At 44.2% G+C, this 23,429-nt stretch overlaps 1 protein-coding gene across 2 annotated transcripts in view; it reads right to left on the bottom strand.

Moving 5' to 3' along the window:
- The window catches only part of LOC110512917 (CUB and sushi domain-containing protein 3), a 522,509-nt gene that overhangs the window by 396,249 nt on the left and 102,831 nt on the right, over positions 1–23,429 (bottom strand). For both annotated transcript variants that reach the window (XM_090215889.1, XM_090215891.1), the window contains exon 4: positions 19,215–19,409. In XM_090215889.1, the coding sequence (XP_090072015.1) occupies positions 19,215–19,409 (195 nt within the window). The remainder of the gene's footprint in view (positions 1–19,214; positions 19,410–23,429) is intronic.

Genomic DNA, 23,429 nt, shown 5'->3' with positions numbered 1-23,429 from the left:
TATTAGGCTAGTTCTGTTGTGATAATAACGCTAGCTAGACTGACTATTAGGCTAGTTCTGTTGTGATAATAACGCTAGCTAGACTTACTAGTAGGCTAGTTATGTTCTGATGATAACGCTAACTAGACTTACCAGTAGGCTACTTATGTTCTGATAATAATGCTAACTAGACTTACCAGTAGGCTACTTATACCAGTAGGATACTTATCCACCAAGCCAATAACTATTACAATAACTATAAACTATAGGCTACACATCTATAGGCTACATATATTTAGGCTACATATCTATAGACTACATATCTATAGGTTACATATCTATAGGCTACACATCTATAGGTGACATATCTATAGGCTACATATCTATAGGCTATATATCTATAGGCTACATATCTATAGGCTACACATCTATAGGCTACATATCTATAGGCTACACATCTATAGGCGACATATCTATAGGTTACATATCTATAGGCGACATATCTATAGGTTACATATCTATAGGCTACATATCTATAGGCTACACATCTATAGGCGACATATCTATAGGCTACACATCTATAGGCTACATATCTATAGGCTACACATCTATAGGCGACATATCTGTAGGATACATATATATAGGCTACATATCTAGAGGCTAGATATCTATAGGCTACATATCTATAGGCTACACATCTATAGGCGACATATCTATAGGCTACACATCTATAGGCTACATATCTATAGGCTACACATCTATAGGCGACATATCTATAGGTTACATATCTATAGGCTACATATCTGTAGGCTACATATATTTAGGCTACATATCTATAGGCTACACATCTATAGGCGACATATCTATAGGTTACATATCTATAGGCGACATATCTATAGGTTACATATCTATAGGCTACATATCTGTAGGCGACATATCTATAGGCTACACATCTATAGGTGACATATCTATAGGCTACATTTCTATAGGCTACACATCTATAGGTGACATATCTATAGGCTACATTTCTAAAGGCTACATTTCTATAGGTTACATATCTATAGGTTACATATCTATAGGCTACATATCTATAGGCTACATATCTATAGGCTACATTTCTATAGGCTACATATCTATAGGCTACATATCTATAGGTTACATATCTAGAGGCTAGATATCTATAGGCTACATTTCTATAGGTTACATATCTATAGGCTACATATCTATAGGCTACATATCTATAGGCTACATATCTATAGGTTACATATCTATAGGCTACATATCCATAGGCTACATATCTATAGGCTACATATCCATAGGCTACATATCTATAGGCTACATATCTATAGGCTACACATCTATAGGCTACATATCTATAGGTTACATATCTATAGGTTACATATCTAGAGGCTAGATATCTATAGGCTACATTTCTATAGGTTACATATCTATAGGCTACATATCTATAGGCTACATATCTATAGGCTACACATCTATAGGTTACATATCTATAGGCTACATATATTTAGGCTACATATCTATAGGCTACATATATTTAGGCTACATATCTATAGGCTACATATCTATAGGCTACATATCTATAGGTTACATATCTATAGGCTACATATATTTAGGCTACATATCTATAGGCTACACATCTATAGGCTACATATCTATAGGCTACACATCTATAGGCGACATATCTATAGGTGACATATCTATAGGCTACATATCTATAGGCTACATATCTATAGGCTACATATCTATAGGTTACATATCTATAGGCTACATATCTGTAGGCTACATATATTTAGGCTACATATCTATAGGCTACACATCTATAGGCGACATATCTATAGGTTACATATCTATAGGCGACATATCTATAGGTTACATATCTATAGGCTACATATCTGTAGGCGACATATCTATAGGCTACACATCTATAGGTGACATATCTATAGGCTACATTTCTATAGGCTACACATCTATAGGTGACATATCTATAGGCTACATTTCTATAGGCTACATTTCTATAGGTTACATATCTATAGGCTACATATCTATAGGCTACATATCTATAGGTTACATATCTATAGGCTACATATCCATAGGCTACATATCTATAGGCTACATATCTATAGGCTACATATCTATAGGCTACATATCTATAGGCTACATTTCTATAGGCTACATATCTATAGTCTACATATCTATAGGTTACATATCTAGAGGCTAGATATCTATAGGCTACATTTCTATAGGTTACATATCTATAGGCTACATATCTATAGGCTACATATCTATAGGCTACATATCTATAGGCTACACATCTATAGGCGACATATCTATAGGTGACATATCTATAGGCTACATATCTATAGGCTACATATCTATAGGCTACATATCTATAGGCTATATATCTATAGAATGTTGGTGAGCATCCACACTAGAGTAAAGTGTATCGTTCTACAGTCCTACACCTGTCAATCAACTGATTCAACACTTCCTACTGCACACTGACTATTAATGAGATGGTAATACAAGACCCTTCAGTCTCACAGATACTGATTCAGACCATTCAGTCTCACAGATACTGATTCAGACCATTCAGTCTCACAGATACTGATTCAGACCATTCAGTCTCTAGTGCACAGATCCTGACTCAGACCATTCAGTCTCTAGTGCACAGATACTTATTCAGACCATTCAGTCTCTAGGCCTCTAGGCACAGATACTGATTCAGACCATTCAATCTCACAGATACAGACCATTCAGACCATTCAGTCTCACAGATACTGATTCAGACCATTCAGTCTCACAGATACTGATTCAGACCATTCCATCTCACAGATACTGATTCAGACCATTCAGTCTCACAGATACTGATTCAGACCATTCAGTCTCACAGATACTGATTCAGACCATTCAGTCTCACAGATACTGATTCAGACCATTCAGTCTCACAGATACTGATTCAGACCATTCCGTCTCACAGATACTGATTCAGACCATTCAGTCTCACAGATACTGATTCAGACCATTCAGTCTCACAGATACTGATTCAGACCATTCCGTCTCTAGTGCACAGATACTGATTCAGACCATTCCGTCTCTAGTGCACAGATACTGATTCAGACCATTCAGTCTCACAGATACTGATTCAGACCATTCAGTCTCTAGTGCACAGATACTGATTCAGACCATTCAGTCTCACAGATACTGATTCAGACCATTCAGTCTCTAGTGCACAGATACTGATTCAGACCATTCAGTCTCTAGTGCACAGATACTGATTCAGACCATTCAGTCTCTAGTGCACAGATACTGATTCAGACCATTCAGTCTCTAGTGCACAGATACTGATTCAGACCATTCAGTCTCTAGTGCACAGATACTGATTCAGACCATTCCATCTCTAGTGCACAGATGCTGATTCAGACCATTCAGTCTCACAGATACTGATTCAGACCATTCCGTCTCTAGTGCACAGATACTGATTCAGACCATTCAGTCTCACAGATACTGATTCAGACCATTCCATCTCTAGTACACAGATACTGATTCAGACCATTCAGTCTCACAGATACTGATTCAGACCATTCCGTCTCTAGTGCACAGATACTGATTCAGACCATTCAGTCTCTAGTGCACAGATACTGACTCAGACCATTCAGTCTCACAGATACTGATTCAGACCATTCAGTCTCTAGTGCACAGATACTGATTCAGACCATTCAGTCTCTAGTGCACAGATACTGATTCAGACCATTCAGTCTCACAGATACTGATTCAGACCATTCAGTCTCTAGTGCACAGATACTGATTCAGACCATTCAGTCTCTAGTGCACAGATACTGATTCAGACCATTCAGTCTCTAGTGCACAGATACTGAGTCAGACCATTCAGTGATATCAGGGTGTGTTCATTGTCATAGCGACAACTGGAAATAATACTTCAATCTACATGTATGGCCCAATAAAAAATAGTATAGTACCTTGGATTTAAATTGAGCTAATCAACATAAAATGGCATTTAGCCTGCACATCTTTTTACATTATGTAATTTGTTCTTTAACTGACTTGCCTAGTTAAATAAATAAAGGTTAAATAAAATTGCCTCTTTACTTAATAAGTGGTTTGCAAGTGATTTCCATTTTTCTAAAGGTTGTCAAATCTTTTTGGTCTTCATTGTCCCTGTGCTCATCTCTGTAGGTCCTGTGCAACTACAACTGAACAAAAATATAAACACAACATGTACATGTATGGCCCCTATGATTCCAGAGATTTTACACACGCGTGAAAAAAAAAGATTGTTCTCTCAAATTTTTGTGCACAAATTTGGTTACATCCCTGTTAGTGAGCATTTCTCCTTTAACAAGATAATCCATTCACATGACAGGTGTGGCATATCAGGAAGCTGATTAAACAGCGAGATCCCTGTCTACCCATACCCCTGAACCAGCCCTGTCTCCCCATACCCCTGAACCAGCCCTGTCTCCCCATCCCCCTGAACCAGCCCTGTCTACCCATCCCCATACCCCTGAACCAGCCCTGTCTCCCCATACCCCTGAACCAGCCCTGTCTCCCCATCCCCCTGAACCAGCCCTGTCTCCCCATCCCCCTGAATCAGCCCTGTCTCCCTACCCCCCTGAACCAGCCCTGTCTCCCCATCCCCCTGAACCAGCCCTGTCTCCCCATCCCCCTGAACCAGCCCTGTCTCCCCATCCCCATCCCCCTGAACCAGCCCTGTCTCCCCATCCCCCTGAATCAGCCCTGTCTCCCCACTCCCCTGAACCAGCCCTGTCTCCCCACCCCCCTGAACCAGCCCTGTCTCCCCATCCCCCTGAACCAGCCCTGTCTCCCCATCCCCCTGAACCAGCCCTGTCTCCCCATCCCCCTGAACCAGCCCTGTCTCCCCATCCCCATCCCCCTGAACCAGCCCTGTCTCCCCATCCCCCTGAATCAGCCCTGTCTCCCCACTCCCCTGAACCAGCCCTGTCTCCCCACCCCCCTGAACCAGCCCTGTCTCCCCACCCCCCTGAACCAGCCCTGTCTCCCCATACCCCTGAACCAGCCCTGTCTCCCCATCCCCATACCCCTGAACCAGCCCTGTCTCCCCACCCCCTGAACCAGCCCTGTCTCCCCACCCCCCTGAACCAGCCCTGTCTCCCCATCCCCCTGAACCAGCCCTGTCTCCCCATACCCCTGAACCAGCCCTCTCTCCCACCTGAAGGAGGTGAGCAGCATTGTGTTGAATGGCATGTCAGTTGGCATAATTGCAGGTACTGCAATGCATTGAGGACAGGAATAAATCTCACTAGACAAAGAGGCAGCCAATATCATAGAGCCTTAAAAGGAAGATATGCAGGCTCTTAGAGATGGATGGGAGTCTCTCCTGTCTGAGGCAACACTGATTGCTATGCAAATGGATGTTGCACCTCAATTTAGCAAGGAACACAGTCACCAGAGGAAAAGGAAGAGATTCCATGATGAGACCTCTGAAGAGGAGACGGCTCAGGACAGTGCAGCAACGTTGTTTTCAGAACACAGTGTTTTTTTTTTACTGCTATGGATGACATCATAAGTGACCTGGACACTAGGTTCCAGAACACAGTGTTTTTACTGCTATGGACGACATCATAAGTGACCTGGACACTAGGTTCCAGAACACAGTGTTTTTACTGCTATGGATGACATCATAAGTGACCTGGACACTAGGTTCCAGAACACAGTGTTTTTACTGCTATGGATGACATCATAAGTGACCTGGACACTAGGTTCCAGAACACAGTGTTTTTACTGCTATGGATGACATCATAAGTGACCTGGACACTAGGTTCCAGAACACAGTGTTTTTACTGTTATGGATGACATCATAAGTGACCTGGACACCAGGTTCCAGAACACAGTGTTTTTACTGTTATGGATGACATCATAAGTGACCTGGACACTAGGTTCCAGAACACAGTGTTTTTACTGCTATGGATGACATCATAAGTGACCTGGACACTAGGTTCCAGAACACAGTGTTTTTACTGCTATGGACGACATCATAAGTGACCTGGACACTAGGTTCCAGAACACAGTGTTTTTACTGCTATGGATGACATCATAAGTGACCTGGACACTAGGTTCCAGAACACAGTGTTTTTACTGCTATGGATGACATCATAAGTGACCTGGACACTAGGTTCCAGAACACAGTGTTTTTACTGCTATGGATGACATCATAAGTGACCTGGACACTAGGTTCCAGAACACAGTGTTTTTACTGTTATGGATGACATCATAAGTGACCTGGACACCAGGTTCCAGAACACAGTGTTTTTACTGTTATGGATGACATCATAAGTGACCTGGACACTAGGTTCCAGAACACAGTGTTTTTACTGCTATGGATGACATCATAAGTGACCTGGACACTAGGTTCCAGAACACAGTGTTTTTACTGCTATGGATGACATCATAAGTGACCTGGACACTAGGTTCCAGAACACAGTGTTTTTACTGCTATGGATGACATCATAAGTGACCTGGACACTAGGTTCCAGAACACAGTGTTTTTACTGTTATGGATGACATCATAAGTGACCTGGACACTAGGTTCCAGAACACAGTGTTTTTACTGCTATGGATGACATCATAAGTGACCTGGACACTAGGTTCCAGAACACAGTGTTTTTACTGCTATGGATGACATCATAAGTGACCTGGACACTAGGTTCCAGAACACAGTGTTTTTACTGCTATGGATGACATCATAAGTGACCTGGACACTAGGTTCCAGAACACAGTGTTTTTACTGTTATGGATGACATCATAAGTGACCTGGACACTAGGTTCCAGAACACAGTGTTTTTACTGTTATGGATGACATCATAAGTGACCTGGACACTAGGTTCCAGAACACAGTGTTTTTACTGCTATGGATGACATCATAAGTGACCTGGACACTAGGTTCCAGAACACAGTGTTTTTACTGCTCTGGATGACATCATAAGTGACTTGGACACTAGGTTCCAGAACACAGTGTTTTTACTGCTATGGATGACATCATAAGTGACCTGGACACTAGGTTCCAGAACACAGTGTTTTTTACTGCAATGGATGACATCATAAGTGACTTGGACACCAGGTTTGACACCACTGCAAAAAAATTGTAGAATAATTTTCTGCTTTTCTGAAAGTTGGGCAGATTAGTGAGGATAAAGTCCCCTCTGTGTGCCAACCACTGATCATGAAGTATTCTAGAGATCTTACACCTGAGTTTCATAATGAAGTAAGACACCTGAACACTGTTTATGCTGACTCTTTCCCTCCTAACTTGTCCCCTCTTGGTCTCCTGACACCTGGACACTGTATATGCTGACACTTTCCCTCCTAACCTGTCCCCTCTTGGTCTCCTGACACCTGGACACTGTATATGCTGACACTTTCCCTCCTAACTTGTCCCCTCTTGGTCTCCTGACACCTGAACACTGTATATGCTGACACTTTCCCTCCTAACCTGTCCCCTCTTGGTCTCCTGACACCTGGACACTGTATATGCTGACACTTTCCCCTCTTGGTCTCCTGAACACTGTATATGCTGACTCTTTCCCTCCTAACTTGTCTCCTCTCAGTCTCCTGAAGGCAATTAGTAAGATGCTGCTGCAAAGCATTTTTTTGGGAGAAGTGGGCATTGCTTTACGTACATTTTGCACACTGCCTGTGACTGTTGCTGGTGGTGAGAGAGCTTTCAGTGAGATAAAAACTGATAGGAAAAAAACGATTTGAGGTCCACTATGTCCCTGGACAGGCTTTGCAGTCTTGTCATGCTGTCCATTGAAAGTCCGTTAGCTAGAAAGCTGGACTTCAAAGACTTAATCAGTGACTTTGCTAGCAAGAAGGCTCGGCGCTGGGCTCTTGGTGAGTAAGGCTGAGCGAGGGCCAGTGATGACTGTTTAATGGCTATGGATATTGGATCACGACACACATGACGCCCACAGACTGAGAATTAAGACTGAGAACATGATATATCTCAAAGTAATGGCTGGATTGACCATAAAAATCTGTTGCTCACAATCAAGACCCCAAGTGGAAGAAACCTGTTGATTTGGTGACCTCTTGACCTTTCCTCTAGCGCCACCATGGGGCCTTTTCATTTCCACCTCCACAGCTGCTTATTGTCTAGTTGGTACTTATACTCAGTTCAACAATCTACTGCTGATTTTATTATTTTGTTTGTTATATCATCCTATAGGGCAGGGTAGCCTAGTGGTTAGAGTGTAGAGGCGGCAGGGTAGCCTAGTGGTTAGAGTGTAGAGGTGGCAGGGTAGCCTAGTGGTTAGAGTGTAGAGGCGGCAGGGTAGCCTAGTGGTTAGAGTGTAGAGGCGGCAGGGTAGCCTAGTGGTTAGAGTGTAGAGGCGGCAGGGTAGCCTAGTGGTTAGAGTGTAGAGGCGGCAGGCTAGCCTAGTGGTTAGAGTGTAGAGGCGGCAGGGTAGCCTAGTGGTTAGAGTGTAGAGGAGGCAGGTTAGCCTAGTGGTTAGAGTGTAGAGGAGGCAGGGTAGCCTAGTGGTTAGAGTGTAGAGGAGGCAGGTTAGCCTAGTGGTTAGAGTGTAGAGGCGGCAGGGTAGCCTAGTGGTTAGAGTGTAGAGGCGGCAGGGTAGCCTAGTGGTTAGAGTGTAGAGGAGGCAGGTTAGCCTAGTGGTTAGAGTGTAGAGGAGGCAGGGTAGCCTAGTGGTTAGAGTGTAGAGGCGGCAGGGTAGCCTAGTGGTTAGAGTGTAGAGGCGGCAGGGTAGCCTAGTGGTTAGAGTGTAGAGGCGGCAGGGTAGCCTAGTGGTTAGAGCGTAGAGGCGGCAGGCTAGCCTAGTGGTTAGAGCGTTGGACTAGTAACCGGAAGGTTGCAAGTTCAAACCCCCTGAGCTGACAAGGTATAAATCTGTTGTTCTGCCCCTGAACAGGCAGTTAACCCACTGTTCCTAGACCAGTTAACCCACTGTTCCTAGACCAGTTAACCCACTGTTCCTAGACCAGTTAACCCACTGTTCCTAGACCAGTTAACCCACTGTTCCTAGACCAGTTAACCCACTGTTCCTAGACCAGTTAACCCACTGTTCCTAGACCAGTTAACCCACTGTTCCTAGACCAGTTAACCCACTGTTCCTAGACCAGTTAACCCACTGCTCCTAGACCAGTTAACCCACTGTTCCTAGACCAGTTAACCCACTGTTCCTAGACCAGTTAACCCACTGTTCCTAGGCCGTCATTGAAAATAAGAATTTGTTCTTAACTGACTTGCCTAGTTAAATAAAGGTAAAAATAATGATAGTTTTTTTTAATAGATGTTAAATGTTAATTTATTTTACGTTATTCATTCATGTTAAGAGAATTTTCCTTTCAAATAATTTTACCATTAAAATGACATTTAGACTGTAAAAAGATATCCTTTAGCACATTTCTTATAGAGGGTATCAGTCTTCCATCAGATAGTGAAGTCCACTGTATGCAGACTGTTGCATGCATGTCTGCACAGCGTTATATTATCACAGCTCACTGTCAGTAAATATCACACAGTAAAGATTGGAACTACACGAGAGTTGCACGCCTGCAAAGGTAGAGTTATTTAAAGCTTTGAATGGGTCGATTGGGTTCTGGAGGTGTGTGGGTACAGGTAGAGATTTATTTAAAGCTTTGAATGGGTCGATTGGGTTCTGGAGGTGTGTGGGTACAGGTAGAGATTTATTTAAAGCTTTGAATGGGTCGATTGGATTCTGGAGGTGTGTGGTTACAGGTAGAGATTTATTTAAAGCTTTGAACGGGTCGATTGGGTTCTGGAGGTGTGTGGTTACAGGTAGAGATTTATTTAAAGCTTTGAATGGGTCGATTGGATTCTGGAGGTGTGTGGTTACAGGTAGAGATTTATTTAAAGCTTTGAACGGGTCGATTGGGTTCTGGAGGTGTGTGGTTACAGGTAGAGATTTATTTAAAGCTTTGAATGGGTCGATTGGGTTCTGGAGGTGTGTGGTTACAGGTAGAGAGTTATTTAAAGCTTTGAATGGGTCGATTGGGTTCTGGAGGTGTGTGGTTACAGGTAGAGATTTATTTAAAGCTTTGAACGGGTCGATTGGGTTCTGGAGGTGTGTGGTTACAGGTAGAGATTTATTTAAAGCTTTGAATGGGTCGATTGGGTTCTGGAGGTGTGTGGTTACAGGTAATTGCGTAGGGTTGGTGGGGCCTGTGATGGTTGGGGCCCCCAATGTGATATCTTTTCATGTGGCCCAAAAATCCCTGGCGGCTCCTCCCCGCTCACACCTCCTGTTTGTTACATGCTGCATTAACAACATAGGACAAACAAACTACACCTGATCATGCAACCGATTGGATCAGTATGTGTCCAGAAAGGAATATTAGCAGGCTTCTCTGAATGGTGTTAACACCGAGCTACATCCTGATAAAATAGGCCTGTCTTAACCCCGAGCTACATCCTGACAAAATAGGCCTGTCTTAACACCGAGCTACATCCTGACAAAATAGGCCTGTCTTATTAACACTGAGCTACATCCTGACAAATTATTGGGAAACACTACTATACAGTCAGACATCTATAATCCAGGACTGGGAAACACTACTATACAGTCATACATCTATAATCCAGGACTGGGAAACACTACTATACAGTCAGACATCTATAATCCAGGACTGGGAAACACTACTATACAGTCATACATCTATAATCCAGGACTGGGAAACACTACTATACAGTCATACATCTATAATCCAGGACTGGGAAACACTACTATACAGTCAGACATCTATAATCCAGGACTGGAAACACTACTATACAGTCATACATCTATAATCCAGGACTGGGAAACACTACTATACAGTCAGACATCTATAATCCAGGACTGGGAAACACTACTATACAGTCAGACATCTATAATCCAGGACTGGGAAACACTACTATACAGTCAGACATCTATAATCCAGGACTGGGAAACACTACTATACAGTCATACATCTATAATCCAGGACTGGGAAACACTACTATACAGTCATATATCTATAATCCAGGACTGGGAAACACTACTATACAGTCAGACATCTATAATCCAGGACCAGGACTGGGAAACACTACTATACAGTCATACATCTATAATCCAGGACTGGGAAACACTACTATACAGTCATACATCTATAATCCAGGACTGGGAAACACTACTATACAGTCATATATCTATAATCCAGGACTGGGAAACACTACTATACAGTCAGACATCTATAATCCAGGACCAGGACTGGGAAACACTACTATACAGTCAGACATCTATAATCCAGGACTGGGACTGGGAAACACTACTATAAAGTCATACATCTATAATTCAGGACTGGGAAACACTACTATACAGTCATACATCTATAATCCAGGACTGGGAAACACTACTATAAAGTCATACATCTATAATCCAGGACTGGGAAACACTACTATACAGTCAGACATCTATAATCCAGGACTGGGAAACACTACTATACAGTCAGACATCTATAATCCAGGACTGGGAAACACTACTATACAGTCAGACATCTATAATCCAGGACTGGGAAACACTACTATACAGTCAGACATCTATAATCCAGGACTGGGAAACACTACTATACAGTCATACATCTATAATCCAGGACTGGGAAACACTACTATACAGTCATGCATCTATAATCCAGGACTGGGAAACACTACTATACAGTCAGACATCTATAATCCAGGACTGGGACTGGGAAACAATACTATACAGTCATACATCTATAATCCAGGACTGGGAAACACTACTATACAGTCAGACATCTATAATCCAGGACTGGGACTGGGAAACAATACTATACAGTCATACATCTATAATCCAGGACTGGGAAACACTACTATACAGTCATACATCTATAATTCAGGACTGGGAAACACTACTATACAGTCATACATCTATAATCCAGGACTGGGAAACACTACTATACAGTCAGACATCTATAATCCAGGACTGGGAAACACTACTATACAGTCATACATCTATAATCCAGGACTGGGAAACACTACTATACAGTCAGACATCTATAATCCAGGACTGGGAAACACTACTATACAGTCATACATCTATAATCCAGGACTGGGAAACACTACTATACAGTCATATATCTATAATCCAGGACTGGGAAACACTACTATACAGTCATACATCTATAATCCAGGACTGGGAAACACTACTATACAGTCAGACATCTATAATCCAGGACTGGGAAACACTACTATACAGTCAGACATCTATAATCCAGGACTGGGAAACACTACTATACAGTCATATATCTATAATCCAGGACTGGGAAACACTACTATACAGTCATATATCTATAATCCAGGACTGGGAAACACTACTATACAGTCATACATCTATAATCTAGGACTGGGAAACACCTCCTCCCCCTACTGTATTACCTCACGCTGCTCCTCCCCCTACTGTATTACCTCACGCTGCTCCTCCCCTACTGTATTACCTCACGCTGCTCCTCCCCCTACTGTATTACCTCACGCTGCTCCTCCCCTACTGTATTACCTCACGCTGCTCCTCCCCCTACTGTATTACCTCACGCTGCTCCTCCCCCTACTGTATTACCTCACGCTGCTCCTCCCCCTACTGTATTACCTCACGCTGCACCTCCCCCTACTGTATTACCTCACGCTGCACCTCCCCCTACTGTATTACCTTACGCTGCTCCTCCCCCTACTGTATTACCTCACGCTGCTCCTCCCCCTACTGTATTACCTCACGCTGCTCCTCCCCCTACTGTATTACCTCACGCTGCACCTCCCCCTACTGTATTACCTCACGCTGCACCTCCCCCTACTGTATTACCTTACGCTGCTCCTCCCCCTACTGTATTACCTCACGCTGCTCCTCCCCCTACTGTATTACCTCACGCTGCTCCTCCCCCTACTGTATTACCTCACGCTGCTCCTCCCCCTACTGTATTACCTCACGCTGCACCTCCCCCTACTGTATTACCTCACGCTGCACCTCCCCCTACTGTATTACCTCACGCTGCACCTCCCCCTACTGTATTACCTCACACTGCACCTCCACCTACTGTATTACCTCACACTGCACCTCCCCCTACTGTATTACCTCACGCTGCACCTCCCCCTACTGTATTACCTCACGCTGCACCTCCCCCTACTGTATTACCTCACGCTGCACCTCCCCCTACTGTATTACCTCAAACTGCTCCTCCCCCTACTGTATTACCTCACGCTGCACCTCCCCCTACTGTATTACCTCACGCTGCACCTCCCTCTACTGTATTACCTCACACTGCTCCTCCCCCTACTGTATTACCACACGCTGCTGAAACAAGATATACACAAAGATAGCTAGCTATATGTGGATTGTAACAATCTATCTAGCCAGCTAGTTAAACCTAAAGCTAGTTAAGACCTAAAATATAATATTATCCAAGGTAGATGTACATTTTTAAGAGATTTAACGGGACTGCCCCGTTAGAGCTCCTGACAGACGTTCACTACGGTGCATAAAGTTTGTTAGAACCTCTTCAGTTAACTGGTGATAAAACAATGGTTCATTTAAAATTGACTTCGAGTTTCCCTCTGTCAGGCAACATATGAGATGTGAATAGTCAACATTTCATTCCCGAAGTCAGAGTGTATTTCCTCTCACTTCAGCTCAGATAACTGATTTCAAGAAATGTTGCGGAATTTTTTTCTCGTAATTCGGTACATACTTTTCGTTGCAGCGTCGATGTATGCTTCAGAATATGTACAAACTGGAGTATGTATTGGAGAAGTGCCCTCCGTGGAGGGGAGGAGAGGAGGAGAAGGGACAGAGGAGAGGAGGAGAACAGGGAGGAGAGGAGGAGAAGGGACAGAGGAGAGGGGACAGAAGAGAGGAGGAGCACAGGGAGGAGAGGAGGAGAATGGACAGAGGAGAGGGGACAGAGGAGAGGAGGAGAACAGGGAGGAGAGGAGGAGAAGGAACGGAGGAGAGGAGGATAGGAGAACGGGGGCGAGAGGGGTGAAGGGAGGGAGGAGAACAGGGAGGAGAGGGGAAAAGGGACAGAGGAGAGGAGGAGAAGGGAGGAGAAGGGATGGAGGAGAAGAGAACAGGGAGGAGAGAGGATAAGGGACAGAGGAGAGGAGGAGAAGAGAACGGGGAGGAGAACAGGGGGGAGAGGGGAAAAGGGATGGAGGAGAGGAGAAGGAACGGAGGAGAGGAGGATAGGAGAACGGGGATGAAAGGGGTGAAAGGAGGGAGGAGAACAGGGAGGAGAACAGGGAGGAGAACAGGGAGGAGAGGGGAAAAGGGACGGAGGAGAGGAGGAGAGGGGTGAAGGGAGGGAGGAGAACAGGGAGGAGAAGGGGTGAATGGACACTGTAGAGGAAGAGAGGAAACAGGGACAAGGAGATGGGTGAAGGGATGGAGTAGGCGTAGTGTGGTGTTGGAAGCAGTCAGACATCAAGAGGGAATGGGCAGATTCTCAGAAGAAGTAAGATCAAAGAAATATCTGGCTATTCAGAGAATCCACAGACAGAACACCACTCTATGACGAGAGGAGAGGAGAGGAGAGGAGAGGAGAGGAAGACAGTACAAGAGGAGGAAAGGAGGACAGGAGGAGAGGACAGGAGGAAAGGAGGAGAGGATATGAGAGGAGAGGATAGGAGAGGAGAGGAGAGGAAGACAGTACGAGAGGAGGAAAGGAGGACAGGAGGAGAGGACAGGAGGAAAGGAGGAGAGGATAGGAGGAAAGGAGGAGAGGATAGGAGAAGAGAGGATAGGAGAGGAGAGAATATGAGGAGGAATAGGACATGAGGAGAGGAGGAGGAGGAGGAGGAGGAGGAGATGATTGTCCAAAGCAGCACTGTCCGCACCGCGTTGACCTGAAAGGAATGTGCTGCGGCTAGTGTGAGAAGATAACGCTCTATGTACAGTACACCCTAAATGGCACCCTGTTCACTATATAGTGCACTACTTTTGACCAGAGCCCTATGGGTCCCCTATATACTGAATAGGATGGCATTTGGGCTCCAAGACTATGTCTCAGACAACTCCTCAACCCTCAATCTGCAGCTTTTTACCACTTCTAAGCTGTCAATTCACCAGCATCTGTTGCACCAATTTACCATTTAAAAAGCATTTCAGGCTCCAACGCCGTGAACAGCCTGTCAGTGGCAGCAGTGATTCTCCCTCTTCTCCTCCTCTACTCCTCTCCTCTCTTCTCCTCCTCTACTCCTCTCCTCTCTTCTCCTCTTCTACTCCTCTCCTCTCTTCTCCTCCTCTACTCCTCTCCTCTCTTCTCCTCTTCTACTCCTCTCCTCTCTTCTTCTTCTCCTCTACTCCTCTCCTCTCTTCTCCTCCTCTACTCCTCTCCTCTCTTCTTCTCCTCTACTCCTCTCCTCTCTTCTCCTCCTCTACTCCTCTCCTCTCTTCTCCTCCTCTACTCCTCTCCTCTCTTCTCCTCCTCTACTCCTCTCCTCTCTTCTCCTCCTCTACTCCTCTCCTCTCTTCTCCTCCTCTACTCCTCTCCTCTCTTCTCCTCCTCTACTCCTCTCCTCTCTTCTCCTCCTCTACTCCTCTCCTCTCTTCTCCTCCTCTACTCCTCTCCTCTCTTCTCCTCTTCTACTCCTCTCCTCTCTTCTCCTCCTCTACTCCTCTCCTCTCTTCTTCTCCTCCTCTACTCCTCTCCTCTCTTCTCCTCCTCTACTCCTCTCCTCTCTTCTTCTTCTCCTCTACTCCTCTCCTCTCTTCTCCTCCTCTACTCCTCTCCTCTCTTCTCCTCCTCTACTCCTCTCCTCTCTTCTTCTTCTCCTCTACTCCTCTCCTCTCTTCTCCTCCTCTACTCCTCTCCTCTCTTCTCCTCCTCTATTCCTCTCCTCTCTTCTCCTCTTCTACTCCTCTCCTCTCTTCTTCTTCTCCTCTACTCCTCTCCTCTCTTCTCCTCCTCTACTCCTCTCCTCTCTTCTCCTCCTCTACTCATCTCCTCTCTTCTTCTCCTCCTCTACTCCTCTCCTCTCTTCTCCTCCTCTACTCCTCTCCTCTCTTCTCCTCTTCTACTCCTCTCCTCTCTTCTCCTCCTCTACTCCTCTCCTCTCTTCTCCTCCTCTACTCCTCTCCTCTCTTCTCCTCCTCTACTCATCTCCTCTCTTCTTCTCCTCCTCTACTCCTCTCCTCTCTTCTTCTCCTCCTCTCCTCTCTTCTTTTCCTCCTCTCCTCACTTCTCCTTTCTTCTTCTCCTCTACTCCTCTCCTCTCTTCTCCTCCTCTACTCCTCTCCTCTCTTCTTCTTCTCCTCTCCTCACTTCTCATCTCTTCTTCTCCTCCTCTACTCCTCTCCTCTCTTCTCCTCTTCTACTCCTCTCCTCTCTTCTCCTCCTCTACTCCTCTCCTCTCTTCTTCTCCTCCTCTACTCCTCTCCTCTCTTCTGCTTCTCCTCCTCTCCTCTCTTCTTCTCCTCCTCTCCTCACTTCTCGTCTCGTCTTCTCCTCCTCTACTCCTCTCCTCTCTTCTCCTCCTCTAATCCTCTCCTCTCTTCTTCTCCTCCTCTACTCCTCTGCTCTCTTCTTCTTCTCCTCCACACCTCTCTTCTTTTCCTCCTCTATTCCTCTCCTCTCTTCTTCTTCTCCTCCTCTCCTCCTCTCCTCTCTTATTCTCCTCCTCTACTCCTCTCCTCTCTTCTCCTCCTAATCTCCTCTCTTCTTCTTCTCCTCTCCTCTCTTCTTCTCCTCTCCTCTCTTCTTCTCCTCTCCTCTCTTCTTCTCCTCATCTCCTCACTTCTCCTCTCTTCTTCTCCTCCGCCTCTCTTCTCTTCTTCTTCTCCTCTCCTCTCTTCTTCTCCTCTCCTCTCTTCTTCTCCTCGTCTCCTCACTTCTCCTCTCTTCTTCTTCTCCTCCTCTCCTCACTTCTCCTCTCTTCTCCTCCCTCCTCCTCTCCCCTCCTCTCTTCTCCTCCTTTCCAATCTTCTCCTCTCCTCATCTCTTTCTCCTCCTCTCCTCTCTTCTCCTCCTTTCATATCTTCTCCTCCCTCCTCTCTTCTCCTATCTTCTTCTCTCCTCTCTTCTCCTCCTCTCCTATTTTCTCCTCTCCTCTACTCTTGATTCCTCATCTCCTTCTCTCAGTGCAGTCAGATTGCACAGTGGTTTGGTGGTTATGTTTTCTTTGGCATTCCTCTGGGGCAACAGATTATCATTAAAGAGGAGCTTGATTTGGCTTTCCCTCTAAGAGAGAGACAACATATGTGGTCTGAGTCTGGGGTCCTAGGGTTGGTTAGACAGCAGCACACTGAACCAACACTGTGGGAAACTAATGGCAACTACTCACAGGCTCCAAAGAAGATAGATGCAATACTATTAGTTGGTGAAATAGAGTGAAAGGGAATTGGGTCAGTAAATATCATAGGACCTAGTATGTTGTTTATAATATGTTAGTGCAGAATAAGTGGTTGATAAGGTCATGAGTTAGGAGAGTCAATGCAGTAATGTCTCCTGCAGTGAACTGCTGTCTATCGTATCATCATGAGGCTACCACTGTATACTTGTGGACTGATCGAGATAACAAGTCAGATCTTGAACTATTCGTTGACGGGATAGATAGGTGAACCTTTCTATGTGGAGAAATGTCATCCCCCCCCCCCCCCCCCATAAATAAATTAGTATCTATGATGTCATAAATGAGTATCTATGATGTCATAAATGAGTATCTATGATGTCATAAATGAGTGTCTATGATGTCATAAATGAGTATCTATGATGTCATAAATGAGTATCTATGATGTCATAAATGAGTATCTATGATGTCATAAATGAGTATCTATGATGTCATAAATGAGTGTCTATGATGTCATAAATGAGTGTCTATGATGACTATTTCAATCTGTCCCTGTAGCCACCCCGTATAACCTGCATCTTTAAGTGCGTGGGGTAGTGAACGTGTCCCAAAGGGCACCGTATTCCCTGAATAGGCCACTACTTTCGATCCTATGGGCCCTGGTGAAAAGTAGTGCACTTCAATAGGGAATAGAGTGTCCATTTGGGATGCACTTGGGACATACTCATACTGGTTGGAAAAAGTATTTGATTGTCCGACTTGAGTAAAAGTAAAGATACCTTAATAGAAAATGACTCAAGTAAAAGTGGAAGTCACCCAGTAAAATACTACTTGAATAAAAGTCTAAAATAATTTGGTTTATTTTATCAAAAGTAAAATGGAATTGCTAAATATATACTTAAGTATCAAATGTAAAAGTATACATAATTTCAAATTCCTTTATATTAAGCAAACCAGACGGTACAATGTTCAATTTTTTTTTATTGACAGATAGCCAGGGGAGCACTCCAGCATTTGTGTTTAGTGAGTCTGCCAGATCAGAGGCAGTAGGGATGGACCAGGGATGTTCTCTTGATAAGTGTGTAAAATTGGACCATTTTCCTGTCAAAATGTAACAAGTACTTTTGGGTGTCAGGGGAAAATGTAAGGAGTCAAAAAAAAAAACGTTATTTTCTTTAGGAATGTAGTGAAGTAAAAGTAAAAGTTGCCAAAAATATAAATTTGGAAAGTAAAAGTACAAATACCTCATAAAACTACTTAAGTAGTACTTTAAAGTATTTGTTTTACTTAAGTACTTTACACCACCACTTTAAAGTATTTGTTTTACTTAAGTACTTTACACCACTGCTGGTGCCAGTCACGACGTGGTAGTCACCTCAGATATAGTCTGGGTAAATACCCGGAGACAAAACACATTACGTTCTTCTACGATAGAATTCCAACCAAAGTCAATTCAGAACCGCGAAGGATCAAAGGCCTGTGGCTCTTTACAGATAAACAGGAAGTCAGATTGCAAAGCGACCCGGAGTACAGTGACAGTATTAGAGAACATTATATTTTCTGTGGAACAACCAAGATTCAATAGTGTGCTGGGAATTTCATCCTGGTTCGTCGCCACAACGTCAAACAAGACAAATCGAAAACTAGATTAGACTTGATTCAAGAGCCAATCGAGAAAGAAATAAAAGCCCGTGGGCCAATCCCACTGTGTCAATAAGAAGGAATCATGTTTTGAGTCCCAAATTGAACCTTATTCCCTATATAGTGCCCTACTTAAGACCCGGGCCTATAGGGCTGTAGTTACAAGTATTTCACTATGTAGGGAATAGGGTGCCATTGGGGACAAGCCCCATGTTATTAAAGCCAGTCTCACCTCTGCAGATGGGGACAGGGAAGTCCCAGACGGCCATATTGCCTGTGTTGAGGACACAGGTAAGGAGGGAGTGACCGTCCAACACGTAGCCCGTCACACACCTGTAGTGGATCGTGTTCCCGATGTTGAACCGTGTTCCGTTTAGGATGCCTTTAGGTGGAACACCTGGGTTCCCACAGGCGCTGCTCCTTAACTCTGGAACACAGGACAGAGGGAATGTTACCACAGACACTACTCCTTAACTCTGGAACACAGGACAGAATGTTACCACAGACACTACTCCTTAACTCTGGAACACAGACACAGACAGAATGTTACCACAGACACTACTCCTTAACTCTGGAACACAGGACAGAGGGAATGTTACCACAGACACTACTCCTTAACTCTGGAACACAGACAGAATGTTACCACAGACACTGCTCCTTAACTCTGGTACACAGACAGAATGTTACCACAGACACTGCTCCTTAACTCTGAAACACAGAGGGAATGTTACCACAGACACTACTCCTTAACTCTGGTACACAGACAGAATGTTACCACAGACACTACTACTTAACTCTGGTACACAGACAGAATGTTACCACAGACACTGCTCCTTAACTCTGGAACACAGACAGAATGTTACCACAGACACTACTCCTTAACTCTGGAACACAGGACAGAGGGAATGTTACCACAGACACTATTCCTTAACTCTGGAACAGAGACAGAATGTTCCCACAGACACTACTCCTTAACTCTGGAACACAGACAGAATGTTACCACAGACACTACTCCTTAACTCTGGAACACAGACAGAATGTTACCACAGACACTACTCCTTAACTCTGGAACACAGGACAGAATGTTACCACAGACACTACTCCTTAACTCTGGAACACAGACAGAATGTTACCACAGACACTACTCCTTAACTCTGGAACACAGGACAGAATGTTACCACAGACACTACTCCTTAACTCTGGAACACAGACAGAATGTTACCACAGACACTACACCTTAACTCTGGAACACAGACAGAATGTTACCACAGAAACTACTCCTTAACTCTGGAACACAGACAGAATGTTACCAAAGACACTACTCCTTAACTCTGGAACACAGGACAGAGGGAATGTTACCACAGACACTACTCCTTAACTCTGGAACACAGACAGAATGTTACCACAGACACTACTCCTTAACTCTGGAACACAGACAGAATGTTACCACAGACACTACTCCTTAACTCTGGAACACAGACAGAATGTTACCACAGAAACTACTCCTTAACTCTGGAACACAGACAGAATGTTACCAAAGACACTACTCCTTAACTCTGGAACACAGGACAGAGGGAATGTTACCACAGACACTACTCCTTAACTCTGGAGCACAGACAGAATGTTACCACAGACACTACTCCTTAACTCTGGAACACAGACAGAATGTTACCACAGACACTACTCCTTAACTCTGGAACACAGACAGAATGTTACCACAGACACTACTCCTTAACTCTGGAACACAGACACAGACAGAATGTTACCACAGACACTACTCCTTAACTCTGGAACACAGACAGAATGTTACCACAGACACTACTCCTTAACTCTGGAACACAGACAGAATGTTACCAAAGACACTACTCCTTAACTCTGGAACACAGGACAGAGGGAATGTTACCACAGACACTACTCCTTAACTCTGGAACACAGACAGAATGTTACCACAGACACTACTCCTTAACTCTGGAACACAGACAGAATGTTACCACAGACACTACTCCTTAACTCTGGAACACAGACAGAATGTTACCACAGAAACTACTCCTTAACTCTGGAACACAGACAGAATGTTACCAAAGACACTACTCCTTAACTCTGGAACACAGGACAGAGGGAATGTTACCACAGACACTACTCCTTAACTCTGGAGCACAGACAGAATGTTACCACAGACACTACTCCTTAACTCTGGAACACAGACAGAATGTTACCACAGACACTACTCCTTAACTCTGGAACACAGACAGAATGTTACCACAGACACTACTCCTTAACTCTGGAACACAGACACAGACAGAATGTTACCACAGACACTACTCCTTAACTCTGGAACACAGACAGAATGTTACCACAGACACTACTCCTTAACTCTGGAACACAGACAGAATGTTACCAAAGACACTACTCCTTAACTCTGGAACACAGGACAGAGGGAATGTTACCACAGACACTACTCCTTAACTCTGGAACACAGACAGAATGTTACCACAGACACTACTCCTTAACTCTGGAACACAGACAGAATGTTACCACAGACACTACTCCTTAACTCTGGAACACAGACAGAATGTTACCACAGAAACTACTCCTTAACTCTGGAACACAGACAGAATGTTACCAAAGACACTACTCCTTAACTCTGGAACACAGGACAGAGGGAATGTTACCACAGACACTACTCCTTAACTCTGGAGCACAGACAGAATGTTACCACAGACACTACTCCTTAACTCTGGAACACAGACAGAATGTTACCACAGACACTACTCCTTAACTCTGGAACACAGACAGAATGTTACCACAGACACTACTCCTTAACTCTGGAACACAGACACAGACAGAATGTTACCACAGACACTACTCCTTAACTCTGGAACACAGACAGAATGTTACCACAGACACTACTCCTTAACTCTGGAACACAGACACAGACAGAATGTTACCACAGACACTACTCCTTAACTCTGGAACACAGACAGAATGTTACCACAGACACTACTCCTTAACTCTGGAACACAGACAGAATGTTACCAAAGACACTACTCCTTAACTCTGGAACACAGGACAGAGGGAATGTTACCACAGACACTACTCCTTAACTCTGGAACACAGACAGAATGTTACCACAGACACTACTCCTTAACTCTGGAACACAGACAGAATGTTACCACAGACACTACTCCTTAACTCTGGAACACAGACAGAATGTTACCACAGAAACTACTCCTTAACTCTGGAACACAGACAGAATGTTACCAAAGACACTACTCCTTAACTCTGGAACACAGGACAGAGGGAATGTTACCACAGACACTACTCCTTAACTCTGGAGCACAGACAGAATGTTACCACAGACACTACTCCTTAACTCTGGAACACAGACAGAATGTTACCACAGACACTACTCCTTAACTCTGGAACACAGACAGAATGTTACCACAGACACTACTCCTTAACTCTGGAACACAGACACAGACAGAATGTTACCACAGACACTACTCCTTAACTCTGGAACACAGACAGAATGTTACCACAGACACTACTCCTTAACTCTGGAACACAGACACAGACAGAATGTTACCACAGACACTACTCCTTAACTCTGGAACACAGACAGAATGTTACCACAGACACTACTCCTTAACTCTGGAACACAGACAGAATGTTACCACAGACACTACTCCTTAACTCTGGAACACAGACAGAATGTTACCACAGAAACTACTCCTTAACTCTGGAACACAGACAGAATGTTACCAAAGACACTACTCCTTAACTCTGGAACACAGGACAGAGGGAATGTTACCACAGACACTACTCCTTAACTCTGGAGCACAGACAGAATGTTACCACAGACACTACTCCTTAACTCTGGAACACAGACAGAATGTTACCACAGACACTACTCCTTAACTCTGGAACACAGACAGAATGTTACCACAGACACTACTCCTTAACTCTGGAACACAGACACAGACAGAATGTTACCACAGACACTACTCCTTAACTCTGGAACACAGACAGAATGTTACCACAGACACTACTCCTTAACTCTGGAACACAGACACAGACAGAATGTTACCACAGACACTACTCCTTAACTCTGGAACACAGACAGAATGTTACCACAGACACTACTCCTTAACTCTGGAACACAGACAGAATGTTACCAAAGACACTACTCCTTAACTCTGGAACACAGGACAGAGGGAATGTTACCACAGACACTACTCCTTAACTCTGGAACACAGACAGAATGTTACCACAGACACTACTCCTTAACTCTGGAACACAGACAGAATGTTACCACAGACACTACTCCTTAACTCTGGAACACAGACAGAATGTTACCACAGAAACTACTCCTTAACTCTGGAACACAGACAGAATGTTACCAAAGACACTACTCCTTAACTCTGGAACACAGGACAGAGGGAATGTT

The sequence above is a fragment of the Oncorhynchus mykiss genome, chromosome 2, assembly GCF_057628025.1.
Source record: "Oncorhynchus mykiss isolate SJ-2025 chromosome 2, ASM5762802v1, whole genome shotgun sequence".
Taxonomy (NCBI): domain Eukaryota; kingdom Metazoa; phylum Chordata; class Actinopteri; order Salmoniformes; family Salmonidae; genus Oncorhynchus; species Oncorhynchus mykiss.
Note: the sequence above shows the minus strand (reverse complement) of the source record. Positions and strands in the feature narration are given on the sequence as shown.